This window comes from Acinonyx jubatus, chromosome X, assembly GCF_027475565.1.
Source record: "Acinonyx jubatus isolate Ajub_Pintada_27869175 chromosome X, VMU_Ajub_asm_v1.0, whole genome shotgun sequence".
In the NCBI taxonomy this organism is placed as follows: domain Eukaryota; kingdom Metazoa; phylum Chordata; class Mammalia; order Carnivora; family Felidae; genus Acinonyx; species Acinonyx jubatus.
In genome coordinates this window covers 123,772,452-123,788,872 of record NC_069389.1, presented here as the reverse complement: position 1 = coordinate 123,788,872, position 16,421 = coordinate 123,772,452, and the positions used below count along the sequence as shown (strand labels likewise).

The window sequence follows — 16,421 nt, the reverse complement described above, 5'->3', positions numbered from 1 at the left end:
TCCTTAATTTCTTTCAGCAATGATTTGGAATGTTCAGTGCACGGGTCATGCACATCCTTGGCTAAATGTATTCCTATGTATTTAATTCCATTTGATGCTGTTTGAAATAGAATCGTTGTCAATTTCATTTTATATTTTTCATTGATACTATACAGACATACAGCTGATTTTTGTGCATTGATCTCAGACCCAGCTACTTTATTGAATTCGCTTATTAACTCTGTTAGTGTTTTGTGTGTTCTTTTGGATTTTTTTTATATGTAAGATTATGTCATCTGAGAATAGAGATAGTTTTATTTCTTCCTTTCCAATTTAGATGCCTTTTATTTCTTCTTACATCACTGCTCTGGCTATGAACTATGTTACGATCTTGAATAGAAGCAGTGAAAGCAAGCATTCTGGTCTTGTTCCTGATGTTAGATGGAAAGATTTCAGTCTTCCACCATTGAGTCTGATATTAGTTATGGGTATTTCATAAATACCCTTTATTATGTTTGGTCATTTCCCTTCTATTCCTAGTTTGCTGAGTGTTTTTTGTCAGAAAATGTTGGAGGGGCGCCTGGGTGGCTCAGTTGGTTAAGCACCTGACTTCGGCTCAGGTCACGATCTCACGGTTCATGAGTTCGAGCCCCACGTTGGGCTCTGTGCTGACAGCCTGGAGCCTGCTTCAGATTCTGTGTCTCTATCTCTCTCTGCCACTCCCTCGCTCATGTGCATGCACTTTCTCTCTCTCAAAAATAAATAAAAATTTAAAAAATGTAATATTTATAATGTGCTGCTGGATTCAGTTTGCTAAAATTATTTGAGGATTTCTGCATATAAATTGTTAATGTATACTGGTGTGTGATTTTTTTCTTGTGGTGTATATGTCTGGCTTTGGTATCAAGGTAATGCGTAACTTGTAGCATGAGTTAGGATGTTTTAAAAGAGCTTGGAAATGATTGGCATTAATCCTTCTTTAAACATTTAGTAGAATTCACCAGTAAAGCCACGTAGCACAGTTCCTGGCACATAATAAATGGAATCTAGGATTTGTGTAGTCATTAGCCATTTGTTGATTTAATACCTTGTGTCCCTAAGGTTTACAATCAAGACACAAGGATTGAGTAAAAAATGCAGATATATTTATCAAAAATAATTCTATGATTCTGGGGACAATGTTATAAATTTATTAATATTTTATTTTTATCCCACAGGAAGGAAAAATTGTCACAAGGCAAAATAATTTTCTTACATGCCCCATAATAGTATAACTATGATGTGTGATTATATAACAGACTTACATTGATTCCTGTTTTAGTGTATTCAAGCAGAAACAAATCCCAGGTGTTTTGCAAGAGATAATTTTCAACTCTCTTTACACTGTATGCCATGGTTTAAATCTAGGCATTTTGAATAGGCATTCCTATCATATTTCTCAAACTGTGTTCCTTTTACTTTAAATATGCCCGATACTATCTTCTGGAAGCTACACATGTCAAGGTCCTAAACACCACATGTTGGATGTTAATATGTATCTCATGAATTCAGACACAAGAAATAATTAATTAAAGCCTCACAGCTCATGCACACACACACACACACACACACACACACACACACACACACACAGACACGCAGCACACATTCCTGGAAGATTCTTCTGAGGCCCATGTGGCCAAGTCCTGACTCCCAGCACTCTCTCACTGCTGCCTCTGCCCTCAACTTTAATGAGCCTTTCATAGGACCCTGAAAATAGAAGACTACTTCACCTGCCCAGAGTTAATGTCCCTTGTTCCATTCTTCCTCCTGGTGTTTTCTGCTTTCATGAATTCCATTTTAACATGTGTCTAGCCAGAATAGCTTTGAGTGTTGGATGCTGTTGAGAAATGCACAAAGCAAAATTAGAAGGAAGATGTGATTGGGAGGAATTGCTTTTTACTCTGACTCCACTTTCCATGTACCTACGCTACTCCCTCCCTACAGGTGTTCTTTGGCAATGTGGATTCATCTGGGATAAAACACAATATTTTTAACCCTCCGATTATTGCTCGGTACATCCGTTTGCACCCAACACATTACAGCATCCGCAGCACTCTCCGCATGGAGTTGATGGGCTGTGATTTAAACAGTGAGTGCCAAGTTATCCTGTATCCCTCCCTCTCCCAACCATGGGTAGGATGACTAACTATCATAGTGTTCTCGAGAGCAGGGGGGTTTCCCAGATCAGAAACTATCAACGCTAAACCAGCCGAGTCCTGAGCAAACCCAGGGCTTGGGCATGCTAACGGGGGGGGGGGGGGGGGGGAGCGACTCCCCAGGGGCAGCTACCCAAGGTGTGCTTAACAAGGCAAATCAAAGTCAAACAGAACTGAGAAGAGCTGACCAGAAAACCAGGGGCATGTTAACAGCAACAGAATCTGTGCAAAAGTTTATGCCCAGGAAATGACATCATGGTGACAATAGCCCTAGAGGATCACTGGGCGCAGGCCGGTAGAACCGAGGCTACATCTTCTCCTTGTGATTACATTCCCCTGTAATTTCTTCGAGGCTGCAGCATGCCACTGGGAATGGAGAGTAAAGCAATATCAGACGCACAGGTCACCGCCTCATCCTACTTAAACAGTATGTTTGGCACTTGGTCCCCTTCACAAGCCCGGCTGCACCTCCAGGGGAGGACGAATGCCTGGAGACCTCAGGTAAGAGGCAGGTCTGCCATGTAACCAAAGCACAGGAGGGGGTACTGGTGGGGAAAGAGTAGGGAAAGTCCTTGACTGTTTCTTTAAGGCATTTCTGTCACCTGGTTGTTCCCAAAAGGGAAGGAAAGTCAAGGATGGTTGCCTCTGGGGAAAACTCCCCCAGTTACTTCGCAGATGTGCCGTGTGATTTCACACAGCGTTCATTGGGGGAAATGATCCCTAATCAAACCTCCTAGAAGCAGAATCTCTATGAGCATTACTGGGCTGGTGTCTGTGAAAGAACTATAGTAAGCTGAAGTACAGTTTTATGGAGAAGTATCAACAATTGGCCTTCTCTGCAGAACCACTGAATTTGGGATTTTCAGTCACTGACTAGTTTTAGGGGGATGAATGCAATTAATGGTCTCTGCTCCTCCCAGGGGCTTACTTTAAACAAAACAGGTTGTATAGCACATTGCCAAACTGGTAATACTCTAGTCCATCTCTATATGGCTCACGTATTCATTTAGCAAACATTTACTGGGCACCTATCAAGTGGGAGACCCTGAGGATACAAAGTGGAATCACAAAAACTTTCGGCCCTCAAGTTGCTTCGAGCCTAATAAGGGAGACTGATGGAGAGACCATTTAAATGCAGAGCGATATCTGCTATGACATGGTGAAGAGGGAGGGCTGTGGGGATTTCTGGGAACAAATGGTACCCAAAACGATACTACTCTACCTACCTTCCTCAGGCAAATAATCCAAAAGAGTGGCTGCAAGTGGACTTCCAGAAGACAATGAAAGTCACAGGAATAGCCACCCAGGGGGTGAAATCACTCCTTACCAGCATGTATGTGAAGGAGTTCCTCGTTTCCAGTAGTCAAGATGGCCATAACTGGGCTCTGTTTCTTCACAATGGCAAAGTCAAGGTATGCTGGTCTCCTGGGAAAGGCACAAAACTCTTCCTAGAGCTTGACATTTATAAAGATAACAAGGTGGATACATGATCAGACTTTCAAGATAGACTTTACTGAGTATCTGTGGTAACAGGACACGATGGAAGACATTTTGGGAGGACACAGTGACTCCAAGGAAGGATGTACAATCCCAGGAAAGGGCAGACTAGAGCCAAAAGTTGATTACCCTCCTGGATGTTGATGTCATTCAGGAAGATGGCAGGAATCAGAGGGGTGAAGAAGAATGCGAGTTATTTGCCAAATGTTTAATGATGTCTGTATCCTCACCCATAACATAAACGTCAATTCCCAAGCCTCATTGACCTTTAACGTACATGACCCAAACAATCTTCCTTCTTTTTTAAGTTTATTTCTTTCTTTAAGTTTATTTATATTTCGGGATTGAGAGAGAGAGACAGCAAGGGAATGAACAGGAAGGTGCAGAGAGGGAGAGAGAGAATCCCAAGCAGGCTCCGCACTGTCAGCACAGAGCCTGATTCAGGGCTCGATCTAACAAACCCTGAAATCATACCCTGAGCCAGAATCAAGAGTCAGACATTTAACTGACTGAGCCACCCAGGTGCCCCCAATCTTCCTTCTTGATGTGGGTTTGCTGCATAAGTCAACAAATTTTGCTAATTAGAGAACATGACAAAAGTCTTGCTATCCCATGACTAATGAGAGAATGACTAGTTCATCTGTATCATCTCTTTTCTTTCTCATCAAGAATTAATCATGGTGCGGCCCTTACCAGTCTCTCTCATATAGCCTTTTGCCGCTTGCTCCTTTGCTCTCTAAGGTCCATCCATACTAAGAAACTCTCAGGTCTCTTAAAACAGCATGTTCTTTCTCATACTAGGACTTTATACATACTGTCTATTCTACCTAGAACATTTTTCCTAGGCACTTCCCATTGCCCTTTTTACTTGGCTCTGTCTTTAAGTCTCAGACAAACATCATCTCCTCCTCCAGGGAGAACTCCCTGATCCCCCAGTGCTGGATTAGACTTCTGCTGCTGGCAGTTTAGTAGACCAGAGTATAGATAATACATATTTCAGGACATTTTAAAAGGGTATATCTCTGAAAGTTGCTACCATATGGATGAACCTTGAACGCATTAGGTTAAATGAAACAGACTAGACAGAAGGAAAATGTATGATTCCATGTATATGAGTGTATTAGTCAGTCAGGGTTCTGCAGAGAAACAGAGCCAGTAGAATGTGCGTGTGTATAAGGAGATTATGGTAAAGAATTGGCTTACGGTTATGAAGGCTGACAAGTCCCAAGATCTGCAGGGTGAGCAGTGAACTGGGGACCCAGGAGAGCTGACGGTGTAAATCCCAGGCTGGAGGCCAACAGGCTCAAGATTTAGGAAGGACTGATATTTCAGTTTGAGGCCCAAAGCTGGAAAAGCGAATGTCCCAGTTCAAAGGCAGTCAGGCAGGAAGAATTCTCTCTTATTCTGAAGAAGGTCAGCCTTTTTGTTCTATTCAGGCTTGTAACTGATTGGAAGGCAATCTGCTTTACCCATTCTATCATTTGAATGTTAATCTCATCCCAAAACATCCTCACAGACACTCCCAGAATAGTGTTGGACCAACAATCCGGGCACCTCATGAACCAGTCAAGTTGGCACATAAAATTAACAATTATAATGAGGTACCTAGAATCGCAAGTTCATAGAGAGGAGAATGGCACATTACTGGTTAGTGGGTACAGAGTTTCAGTTCTGCAAGATAAAGAATTCTGGATATGGGTGGTGGTGATACTTGGACAATATTGTGAATGGATGTAACGCTGCTGAATTGTACACTTAAAAACGGTCAAAATGGTAAATGGTGTGTTATGTACATATCACCACGATAAAAAGGCTGTATCGTGTATAGTCCATACTTCGTACCTCATTGTTACACTCAGAGAAGATAGGGGACTCTCCAGCCTCCTCGCCAACATGAGCAAAACAAAACAAAACAAAAAAACCCATGAGCTTTTACTTGACAATAATGAGCTTAAATCAGAACAGAGAGGTAAAATACGAGAAAATATACAATGGAGGACCTTTCCTACAGGAAAATGCTTATGTGAGTGTTAGTAGGAGACTAAGCTTTGAGCGTAATGCAAGGAGAACCAAATGCATTCAGGCACATCCTGACATCTGGGAGAACCTTTCTCGAGCCCACTCTAGAAGACAGCACTCCCAGTTTAGGTCCCCAAGATCCCCACAAATCGCAGTGATAAGATCATAAACATTAGCAAACATGCAAGAGAACAAACCAACTTGACAACACGTGAGCAGAGGGGAGCCAGACCATAGAGCATGTGACTCTTGATCTCAGGGTCATGAGTTCAAGCCCTGCTTGGGTGTGGAGCCTACTTTAAAAATAAATGACAAACTACCCCAAATTACTAGGCAGTTCTGGGGAAACAACACTACTTTTAGAAATGAAAAACAGAATTATCGAAGTTTGAAAATCAAAGAAAGACTTAGTAGGACATTAGACACAGCCAGAGAGACTTTATTCAATTGAAAGATACAGCTGAAGAAATTACCCAGGATGGCGCACAGAAGGCAAAGCATGCGGAAAGGAAATTAAGAGACAGAGGGTACCCATCAAAAGCCTAACATACATATGATCAGGATCCCAGGACGAAAGGGAAAATATAGTGGACAAATAGCAAAATGTTAACTTTAAAAGGAAAACTGCCAGTTATTTTACCTGCAAAACGGCTTTATTTGGGAACAGCAGAAAGCTGTTGTTCTGCAGAACAAAAGCAAAGCACACCGAGTCCTGCAGGAAAGGGAGGAGCTGGGAGCGGCTGCCAGAAACAAACAGTCCATTGGAATAAACTGGAAGTGGGAAGTGCAGTGGTTTCTCATTGGCTGAGCTGTGACTTCGGGGCTGGGCTGCAGTGGGGATGGGGCCGAGGAGGGGTGGACCTTCCTTCCTCTTGCTCCGGTAGGAAAGTAGTAAAGAAAATGGCATCCTCGTGAGAGGCCCGCCGTCTTCCTGTCGGATCTGGAATTGAGGACACGTGGTAGGCTGTGAGCCTCCCCTGCTGCCCTCGCCCCTGACTCCATTCTAAAAGAGCTTCCTTTTATAATTTTCACAAAACAAACAAGGACAACCACTTTTGCCACTTCTATTCAACGTTTTACTGGAAGGTATAGCCAGAGAAATTAGGCAACAAAAAGAAATAAAAGGCATCTAAACTGGAAAGGAAGAACTAAATCTCTCTTCACCAATGATCTGAATATATATATATATTTTTTTTAACTGCATAAAACCACCCATAACTCACCTGCAGAGTAGCTAGAAAACAAAGAATTCTGTTTCTATTCACAAGTAAGTAGACAGTAAACATGCAAAGCTATAGTTGAGCTAGCATCAGGGCTCACGCTGGAGAGTCTAGGGGAGACTGTGCAAGAACCAGAAATGGTCAGTGGTAGAAAACAAAGAAAATCACTTCTTTTTTTTAAGTTTATTTATTTTGAGAGAGAGAGAGCACACAAGTGGGGAGGGGTAGAGAAGGAAAGACAGAATCCCAAGCAGGCTCTGCACCATCAGCACAGAGCCCGATGTGGGGCTTGAACTCATGAACCGTGAGATCATGACCTGAACTGAAGTCAGACACTTAACCAACTGAGCCACCCAGGAGCCCCAACGATATACTTAATATTGAAAAGGAACTTTAATGAATGCTGAAACCATTGGCTGAAAGCTTGATGGGAAATAGAGTATCTACATGGTTTCAAAGTATCATCCCACAGATTGTTTGTTAGGAAAGGGAAACGATCACCTTGGTAACAGAGAGATCTGGTGGACATCACCTTGACCAAGTGATCAAACTTTTCATCGTCAATTTATGGGACAAATTAGCATTATGTGTCCCCTGATGGATGTAGTGGAAAGGACACATCATGCACTCAGTTTTCTCACTAAAAGTGTTTAACCAACATGTCATAATGAGAAAACAGTCACATAATTTAGAATGTGGAACAATCCACAATACAATGGTCTTATGCTTTTCAAAATGTCAGTGTCAGGACACTTGGGTAGCTCAGTTGGTGAAGCATCCAACTGTTGATTTCAGCTCAGGTCTCCATCTCACAGTTGTGGGATCAAGCCCCTCACTGGGCTCTGCATTAAAGGTGTGGAGCCTGCTTGGAATTTCTCTCTCTCTCTCTCTCTCTCTCTCTCTCCCTCTCTCCCTCTCTCCCTCTCTCTCTCTCTCTCTCTCTCTCTCTCTCTTGCTCTCTGTCTCAAAAATAAATAAATAAACTTGTTTTTAAAATGTTGATGTTGGGGCACCTGGGTGGCTCAGTCAGTTAAGCATCCGACTTCAGCTCAGGTCATGATCTCGCGGTCTGTGAGTTCAAGCCCCGCGTCGGGCTCTGGGCTGATGGCTCGGAGCCTGGAGCCTGCTTCCAATTCTGTGTCTCCCTCTCTCTCTGCCCCTCCCCCGTTCATGCTCTATCTCTCTCTGTCTCAAAAATAAATAAACGTTAAAAAAAATTTAAATGTCGATGTTATGAAGGACAAAAAAGATCAGAGACTAGGAGTCTGTTCTCAAAGGAGATTTGAAGGGATAGAATAAATAAATGCAAAGTGTGATTTTTATTAGATTCTGGGTTGGAAAAACTGTATAAAGGATATCATATGATAACTGGACATTTTAAAATATTAGGCTATATTATATCAGTATTACATTCGGTGGATATTATTCTGTGGTTGTAAACAACCTTAGTTTTAAGTTTGACATGCTGAAATATTTGGGAGTAAAATGCCATGATGTTTACGACTTCCTTTCAAGTAGTTCAGAAAATTGTGTGTGGTGGTGGTGGTGGTGGTGTGTGTGTGTGTGTGTGTGTGTGTAGAGAAATAGATACAGTAAAATCGCATGATGTTAACAACCGGTGGATCTAGGTGGAGGACTTAAGTGTCCATCACATTATTCTTTCAATTTCTTGGGGTTGCTACCATTTCACAATAAAAACTTGAGGGGAGGTAACAAGGAGTAAGTGTAACAGAAGGTGTACAAGCCTCCAAATAGAACATAAACATCTGTTGAAGAATCCCAGAAGAGGGACTTTAATGTTTCTGAAAAGTTTCATCAAACACACCAGCTCTAACAGATGTTTGTAGGATATCTGCCACGTGTGTACGTTATGCTACGTGTCCTGTGTGTGGAAGATACACGAGTGAGCAGGGTCTCTGACTCTCGTGGGGCTGGCTGGCATTTGGCGGTGAAAACCGAGGAAAACGGTGGGTAAGCCCGTAGCCAGACACACGGGGACACTGAGCGCTCTGGACGAAGTCAACCAGCTGAGACTCAGGGCTCCGGCAGTGGCTACCTGTATCGGGCGTTTCCTGTGCCCTCACCTGGCAGCAGCCTGACTCCCGCCCCCACAGGGTTCAACACGCAGACGCTGTGTGTCACCTCAGACAGAACGTTCCATTTCACTGAGGTTTTGGCGAGTGGGTGAGAACATTCCATATATAAGGCATAGCTGGAGCAAAGGCCTCCACAGCAGGCATGCCAGGTGCTCTTAATTCTAGAAGTCCGACCCACTTTCCCAGGCCCAGATGCGTGGGATGCAGTCATCCATTCGCCTCCCGGGGTTCAATCCGGGACTGCCAGAAGGGCCACTCAACTGAGCGCAAAGAGCCGCATGGAGCATGCGTGTTGTGCTGGGCGTTGCCAGAGGTGCAGGCCACTCTGGGGATGAGGGAGGGATTCCGACTGACACAGTAGGAGGCCAGAGGACTCGATGGCGCAGGCGAGAAGAGAAGAAGCGGAAGGGGGGTTAGCAGGCAGTGTTTTCCCGTCAGACAACTAACAAATGCCATCTTTCTTCTTTCAGGTTTTTCAGGGAAATCAAGACTCCTTCACACCCGTGGTGAACTCTCTAGACCCCCCACTACTGACTCGCTACCTTAGAATTCACCCCCAGAGCTGGGCACACCAGATCGCCCTGAGGCTGGAGGTTCTGGGCTGTGAGGCCCAGCAGGTAGACTGAGGGTACACCTCCAGGCCCTGCCTCCGGGCCCACACCCTCTCCAAATTGCCTTCTGCCTCCCAGCCTGGCCTCCGGGTCATTCCCTGCCCTGCCCTGCCTGTGGGCCGAGACTTTTCTACGTGTTTAAACCACACAGCCCTAGGGGACACCGCCCCGAAGCCTCCCAAATTAATCGTCGTGCATCCCGCATTTCCTGGGACGATTGCATTCAATTTAACTCTCCTCCATTTGCTGCAACTGCTCCCAGATTGCTTTTTCCTTCCGATGCCAGGAGGAAATGAGGAAACTCATCTGGAAAGCGCTCTCCTCCCGCCAGGTCAGATCTCCCCCAAACCCTCCTCTTCCTCCTTTGTCGAAGAACAGTGTGTTTGAAGTTTGCAGAAGATAGTCATGATGTAAGCATTTCGGATTGGGCTTCATACGTTTAAAATAGAACTCTCACTTGTTTATGATCCCGGTCAAGCATGGAGCAAATCCGTGTCACCACAGCCTTGACGCCAAAAGGCAAGCCATTCTGACAACCCGCAAAATGTAGATTATGTGAGAACCACTACATGAATGTCTGATATACTTATAGATGGAATTCTCCTAGTTGGTCATCTTGGGGCATTGCTAGTGGCACACCCTTACCTCGAAAACTAGTGTTTTTAAACTGGGACTCACATGTGGGATTCAGGAACCCCCAGATTCCATGATATCATAGACAACATTATGTATGAATGCGTACGTGCGGTTTTCTGACAAGATCGTCCAAAGATGTGATCGGAAGTTTAAAGGGGCGAATGGCTTTCAAGAGTTCAATTTCATCTCAGAAGGATGTACAAATAAAGCTATTTGGTCTTAACTCTAATCAACAACAAGAAAAAGATAATACGTTAGGATCACAGAGGGAACTTTGAAGTACAATGACAATGTTCCCTTGAAATTTGTGGTGACCAAGAAAGGTAATAATCATAACGGGTTTCTAAAGGGCATATTTTAATATTCCCACAAAGAAACAAGGAAAATACGTGCCCATCTGGGACAGCAGATACGACATTATATTCTAATCATACACTCATTGGACTCCCTCCCTCAGCTCATTTCCTGCGGAAGCACAACAAAAATGTAACAGAAAATTCTATACCATGACGGAAAACTAGAATCCCACTTACATAGTTGAAATTTCAAGGAGCCGGATGACACCGAGCTGGGGAAAGCAGGGACAAAACGCTCGATCACCCCACCGCACCACAGGAAGCCCCACCTTGGCCTATGCCTCATAGATAAGGCCATGAAGGGCTCCTTACTACTCCTTCCTTCCACCTGCTTACCCCCTTCCCTGCGACCACGCAAACATTTCCCACACGGCAGAGGGCGCTAGAGGTGAGGATAAGCCACAGAGCAGTCGGAGGAAGCCTCCAAAGTTTGCAATCCAGAGCATTTAAAAACAGGAGTATTAGAGAAAAATGTATTACAATCTCAGAAAAAGCAAGAAAACTGATGCTTTTTGTCTAAGCTAGAGCATTGTCTAAGAGTCCTGCTTGACCCCGACCTGACCTTTTGGGGAATGTAGCATAGCTGTCTCAGCATAATCACAAACTGCAACAGCCGAAGGCACAAGTGGTTCTAATTCTGTAAGACTGTAGGGTTAGAGGTCAATCTACAGAATTCAATAAATTGTTTTTCTTTATAGCCTGGTAGAAAAGTTAACCCTAAAGGTGATATGGCTTTATTTGCTGTAAAAGGTTAACCACTCTCATGTCTAACTTAATGACCTTGTTTTGACAGTCTTTTCCTATTGACCAAATGCGTTCCTGTTCCTCAACTGCTCCTGGAGCCCTCTGGTCTTCCTGTTTCCTCAATAACCACTTAAATAAAACCGTGACACATAACAAACAAGCGCCTCTGAGAGTTGTGTTCTTACACTGCAAATAAAAATGTGAACAAGATATTAAAAAACAGACAGAGGCACCGAAGAACAGGAAGGACACTTTAGAAAACCTAATTAGTGAGTTAGAAAACCAGATTAAGTTGAACTCAGAGTAGAAAGTGATATCGTTTATGAGAGGTAAACTAAAATTTTAAAAATGAGAAATGGAGTCTTGATCCAGAAGAAGACTTTATATAGAGACAAAAGAGAAATGGGAGTTGCTATTCAATGGCTATAGAGTTTCAGTCATACAAGACAAGTAAGTTCTAGAGCTCCCCTGGACGATATTGTGCCTACGGGTAGCAATACTGGACTGTGCACTTCAAAATTTAACAGGGGAGGGGCACCTGAGTGGCTCAGTCAGTTAAGCATCCGACTCTCGATTTCAGCTCAGGTCATGATCTCACGGTTTGTGGGATCGAGCCCCACGCTGGGCTCTGTGCTGACAGGGCAGAGCCTGCTTGGGATTCTCTCTCTCTCTGCCCCTCTGCTACTAGCCCTCTCTATCTTTCTCTCTCAAAAATAAATAAATAGACATTAAAACAATTTAACAGGGTAAGCTACGGTTAAGTGTTCTTACCACAATAAAAATGGAAAGTTCCTGAAGGAAAGATCAGATTGGATGTGGTCAAATAAAACAATACGAACAAATTTCTTTGGGATGAAATCATCATCAACATCATCATCAAACAAATGCGAATCTTCAGATCAGTCTGTTAGTGCCAAGCAGAAAGAAAGAACAAACCATAGCCTGGGGCCGATGTTAAATCGTAGGGGCAATGAGGTCCATCAGCAAAACAGACACCCTCGGGAGCACCAGAAAATCCACACTATTTGATAATGCTGTTTGAGTGATTTGGAAAATCACAGAGATCATAGCAAGTTAATTATCAGAATATCGGGACGCCAATTCACTCCTAGGACAAATGTAGCTTGTCACTTTAAGTGAACAAATACAACTTTCTGTCACAAACATTTTGTCAAACATAATCTCAAGGTTATAAGTCGACAATCTTTGGAAGATGCATATTACAGCAAGTCTATCTTTGGGGCGCCTGGGTGGCTCAGTCAGTTGAGCGTCTGCCTTCCGCTCAGGTCATGATCTCAAGGTTTGTTCGTGAGTTCGAGGCCTGCACCGGGCTCTCTGCTTTCAGCCCAGAGCCTGCTTCGGATCTTCTGTCCCTCTCTCTCTCTGCCCCTCCCCTACTCGTGTGTGTGTGTGTGTGTGTGTGTGTGTGTGTGCGCACATGCACACGCTCTCTCAAAAATAAAAAATAAAGGGGCGCCTGGGTGGCTCAGTCAGTTAAGCATCCGACTTCGGCTCAGGTCATGATCTCACGTTCCATGAGTTCGAGCCCCGCGTCGGGCTCTGTGCTGACAGCTCAGAGCCTGGAGCCTGCTTCAGATTCTGTGTCTCCTTCTCTCTCTGACCCTCCCCCGTTCATGCTCTCTCTCTGTCTCAAAAATAAATAAACATTAAAAAAAATTAAAAAAATAAATTAAAAATAAAAACTTAAAAAAAATGTAAAAAACAAGTCCATCTTTTAACGTTAGAGAAACGTTTAGTAAACAGGCTATATAGAAAACCAGCTTTATGATGACAAGATACAGATTTAGACTTAACTTTATTGTTTATAAACTGACTTGAACTACTTCTAACCTTCTTCTGTGACTGTCTAATCAAAGGCTGATGATTGACATAGTACTCCTAGAAACTTGTGGGTGTGATTTCCATCCAGAGTGTGAACAAAGACTGGGACTATTAAAAAATTTTATTAAGAGACATCTTAAAAGACCTAAGTAATTGGGATTAGAAGACTCAGTGTTATAAAGACGTCAATTCTTCACAGAGGCATCTATAGATTCAACACAATCTCAATCTAAATTCCAACATTTTCTCATTGTGGAATCAAGCATGTGGAAATATAAAAGTCCAAGAGTGGCCAAAATATTCGTGGTACCAAATAGCAACATTTATTTTGTTTTTTAAGATTTTTAAATTCAGGGGTGCCTGGGTGGCTCAGTCGGTTGAGTGTCCGACTTCGGCTCAGGTCATGATCTCACAGTCTGTGAGTTCGAGCTCCGCGTCGGGCTCTGTGCTGACAGCTCGGAGCCTGGAGCCTGCTTCGGATTCTGTGTCTCCCTCTCTCTCTGCCCCTCCCCCGCTCATGCTCTGTCTCTCTCTCTCTCTCTCTCTGTCAAAAATAAATAAATGTCAAAAAAAATTTTTTTTTTAAATAAAGAATTGCATGCTCCAGCCAGTGAGCAAGGCAGGCGCCACAACGACAATTATCTTAACGCCACAGTAATTAAGACAATTTGATGTCAGCCCAAGGACAGATCAATATAGTGGTGGAACATATTAGAATCCCGAAGTAGAGACACATTATAGATGGGCATTGACTTACGACAAAATAGCTCAGCAGAGCAGTGGTACTGGGTCAGTCAGAAATCTATATGAAAAACTGAAATTTGGGGTCTCTGGCTGGCTCAGTCAGGAGAGCATGTGACTCTCGATCTCAAGGTCATGAGTTCAAGCCCCACGTTGGGTATAGCAATTACTAAAAATAAATAAATAAAAAATAAAAACAAGTGAAAGCTATTTTTTTTTTGAAAAATGAAATTTGACCCCTTCCTCACACTATACTCAAAAAAATCAGTTTCAGATTAACTAAAGCTCTGTGAACAGCAAACAAAATTTCTAGCAGGGTCATGTTTCTGGAACAGCACCCCAAAGCCACTGACCAGGAAAGAGAAGTTTGATAAATTTGAATACACTTAGATTCAGATCTTCTGTTCATTCACAGAGTGGGAGAAAATATTTGTACAATTGACAAATGGATGTGTAGCAGGTGGAACTCTCTTATGCTCTTCGTGATATACTTTTTCTGGAAAGCAATCTGTCATTACCCAGGTTGAGCATGGAGATACCCTACGATAATTCTCTTGGGTAATGACCCAGGAGTAGATAGAATTGCCTTGTGAACCAAGAGATAGGGGAGCACTATCCAAACTGGAAAAACCACCCTTATTGTGTATATTTCCCAGTCGCTTGTTTTGATTGCTGCATCCTATCCTGTTATATAGTATATACCACAATCTATCCATTGCTTTTCTGGTAGAACTCTGACTAGTACCTCATTTATGCTGGTTCATCTATGGAGGTGAGCATCTTTTCTTAAAAATTAACTTGTAAGAGGGGCGCCTGGGTGGCTCAGTCAGTTGAGCGTCTGACTTCGGCTCAGGTCATGATCTCACGGTTTGTGACTTAAAGTCCCACATCGGGCTCTGTGCTGACAGCTCACAGCCTGGAGCCTGCTTCCGATTCTTTGTCTCCCTCTCTCTGTCCCTCCCCCCACTTGTACTCTGCCTCTCTCTCAAAAAAAAAATTAACTTGTAAGAGTTCTTTGTATATTAAGGATCTTAACCTATTATCTACCATATATTTTATGAAATGTATTACCTAATTTGTCATTAATCATTTACCTTTCTTTTTAATATTTTGCTCAATGAAAGCTTTACACTTTTATGCAATAAATTTATCATCAGTATTTCCAATTCTAGTTTGGGGGGGTGGTTTTTTGGTTTTGTTTTTTTATTTGAGAGAGAGAGAGAGAGAGAGCACATGCGAGCAGGGGGAGAGGGGCAGAGGGGAGGAGAGACTTTTTTTTCAATTTATTTATTTTGAGAGAGAGCACGCACACATGTAGGGGAGGGGCAGAGAGTGAGGGGGAGAGACAGAATCACAAGCAGGCTCTGCTCACGGTGCCCATTGCAGGGCTCAAATCCATAAAATATGAGATCAAACATGCAACTGACTGAGCCACCAGGCAGCCCGAGAGAGAGTGAGTCTTTTTTTTTGGGGGGGGGGCAGAGAGAGACAGAGCATGAACGGGGGAGGGGCAGAGAGAGAGGGAGACACAGAATCGGAAACAGGCTCCAGGCTCTGAGCCATCAGCCCAGAGCCTGACGCGGGGCTCGAACTCACGGACTGCAAGATCGTGACCTGGCTGAAGTCGGACGCTTAACCGACTGCGCCACCCAGGTGCCCCCTTGAGAGAGTGAATCTTAAGCAGGCTCCACACTCGGCATGGAGCCTGACATAGGGCTCGATCCTATGACCATGGGATCACCACCTGAGCTGAAATCAAGAGTTGGATACTTGGGGCACCTGGATGGCTCAGTCGGTTAAGCATCCGACTTTGGCTCAGGTCATGAGCGTGTGGTTTGTGAGTTCGAGCTCCGTGTGGGACTCTGTGCCGACAGCTCAGGGCCTGGAGCTCGCTTCGGATTCTGTGTCTCCCTCTCTCTCTTCCCCTTCCCCCACTCACACTCTGGTTCTCCCTCTCTCTCAAAAATAAACGCTAAAAAAAAAGAGTCAGATACTCAACCGACTGAGCCACCCAGGCACCCCATGGCTTTGGGTTTTATGACATGCTTAGAGTAGTTTTTTTCCACACCAAGATTATGCAAACACCCACCCATATTTTATTCTAATATGAATATGGTTTTACTTTTGTTTAATCCTTGATCTATCCAGAAATTATTTATTTTTGTGTAGGGCTTTCCCTTCAGTGCATCCAAATGAATAGGCAATCATCATGTTAAACCATCTTTTATCATTTATTAAGGTCTCATGCATGTATATATATATATATATATATATATATATATATATACATACTATTGTAAGGTATAGTAGATACCATGTGGCAGGCAAAATATCTTAGAATTCTTCAAGACTAAAAGGAAACAGCTATGTAAGGATGGGTGTTAGTATCAACACAGATGTTTGTACATAGAAAAAGATGCCTCTGTGTTTAGCTGTCAAATAGAGAGAGACTAGGGGAGGGTCCAATGCACAGATGATATCA

At 43.3% G+C, this 16,421-nt stretch overlaps 1 protein-coding gene and 1 long non-coding RNA gene across 2 annotated transcripts in view; one reads left to right on the top strand and one right to left on the bottom strand.

Annotated features, from left to right (window-relative positions):
- The window catches only part of F8 (coagulation factor VIII), a 127,110-nt gene extending 115,577 nt beyond the window's left edge, over nt 1–11,533 (top strand). Inside the window, exons 23-26 of the mRNA XM_027053179.2 lie at nt 1,966–2,110; nt 2,530–2,678; nt 3,413–3,589; nt 9,480–11,533. Coding sequence (XP_026908980.1) covers nt 1,966–2,110; nt 2,530–2,678; nt 3,413–3,589; nt 9,480–9,635 — 627 coding nt within the window. The 3' untranslated portion in view covers nt 9,636–11,533. The remainder of the gene's footprint in view (nt 1–1,965; nt 2,111–2,529; nt 2,679–3,412; nt 3,590–9,479) is intronic.
- LOC128311493 (uncharacterized) lies at nt 297–6,409 on the bottom strand. The gene is made up of 3 exons (XR_008289937.1): nt 4,878–6,409; nt 3,505–3,625; nt 297–1,858 (listed from the first exon to the last, which is right to left on the bottom strand). It is a non-coding gene; the product is annotated as an uncharacterized LOC128311493 (long non-coding RNA).
- Nucleotides 11,534–16,421: the final 4,888 nt, after the last annotated feature.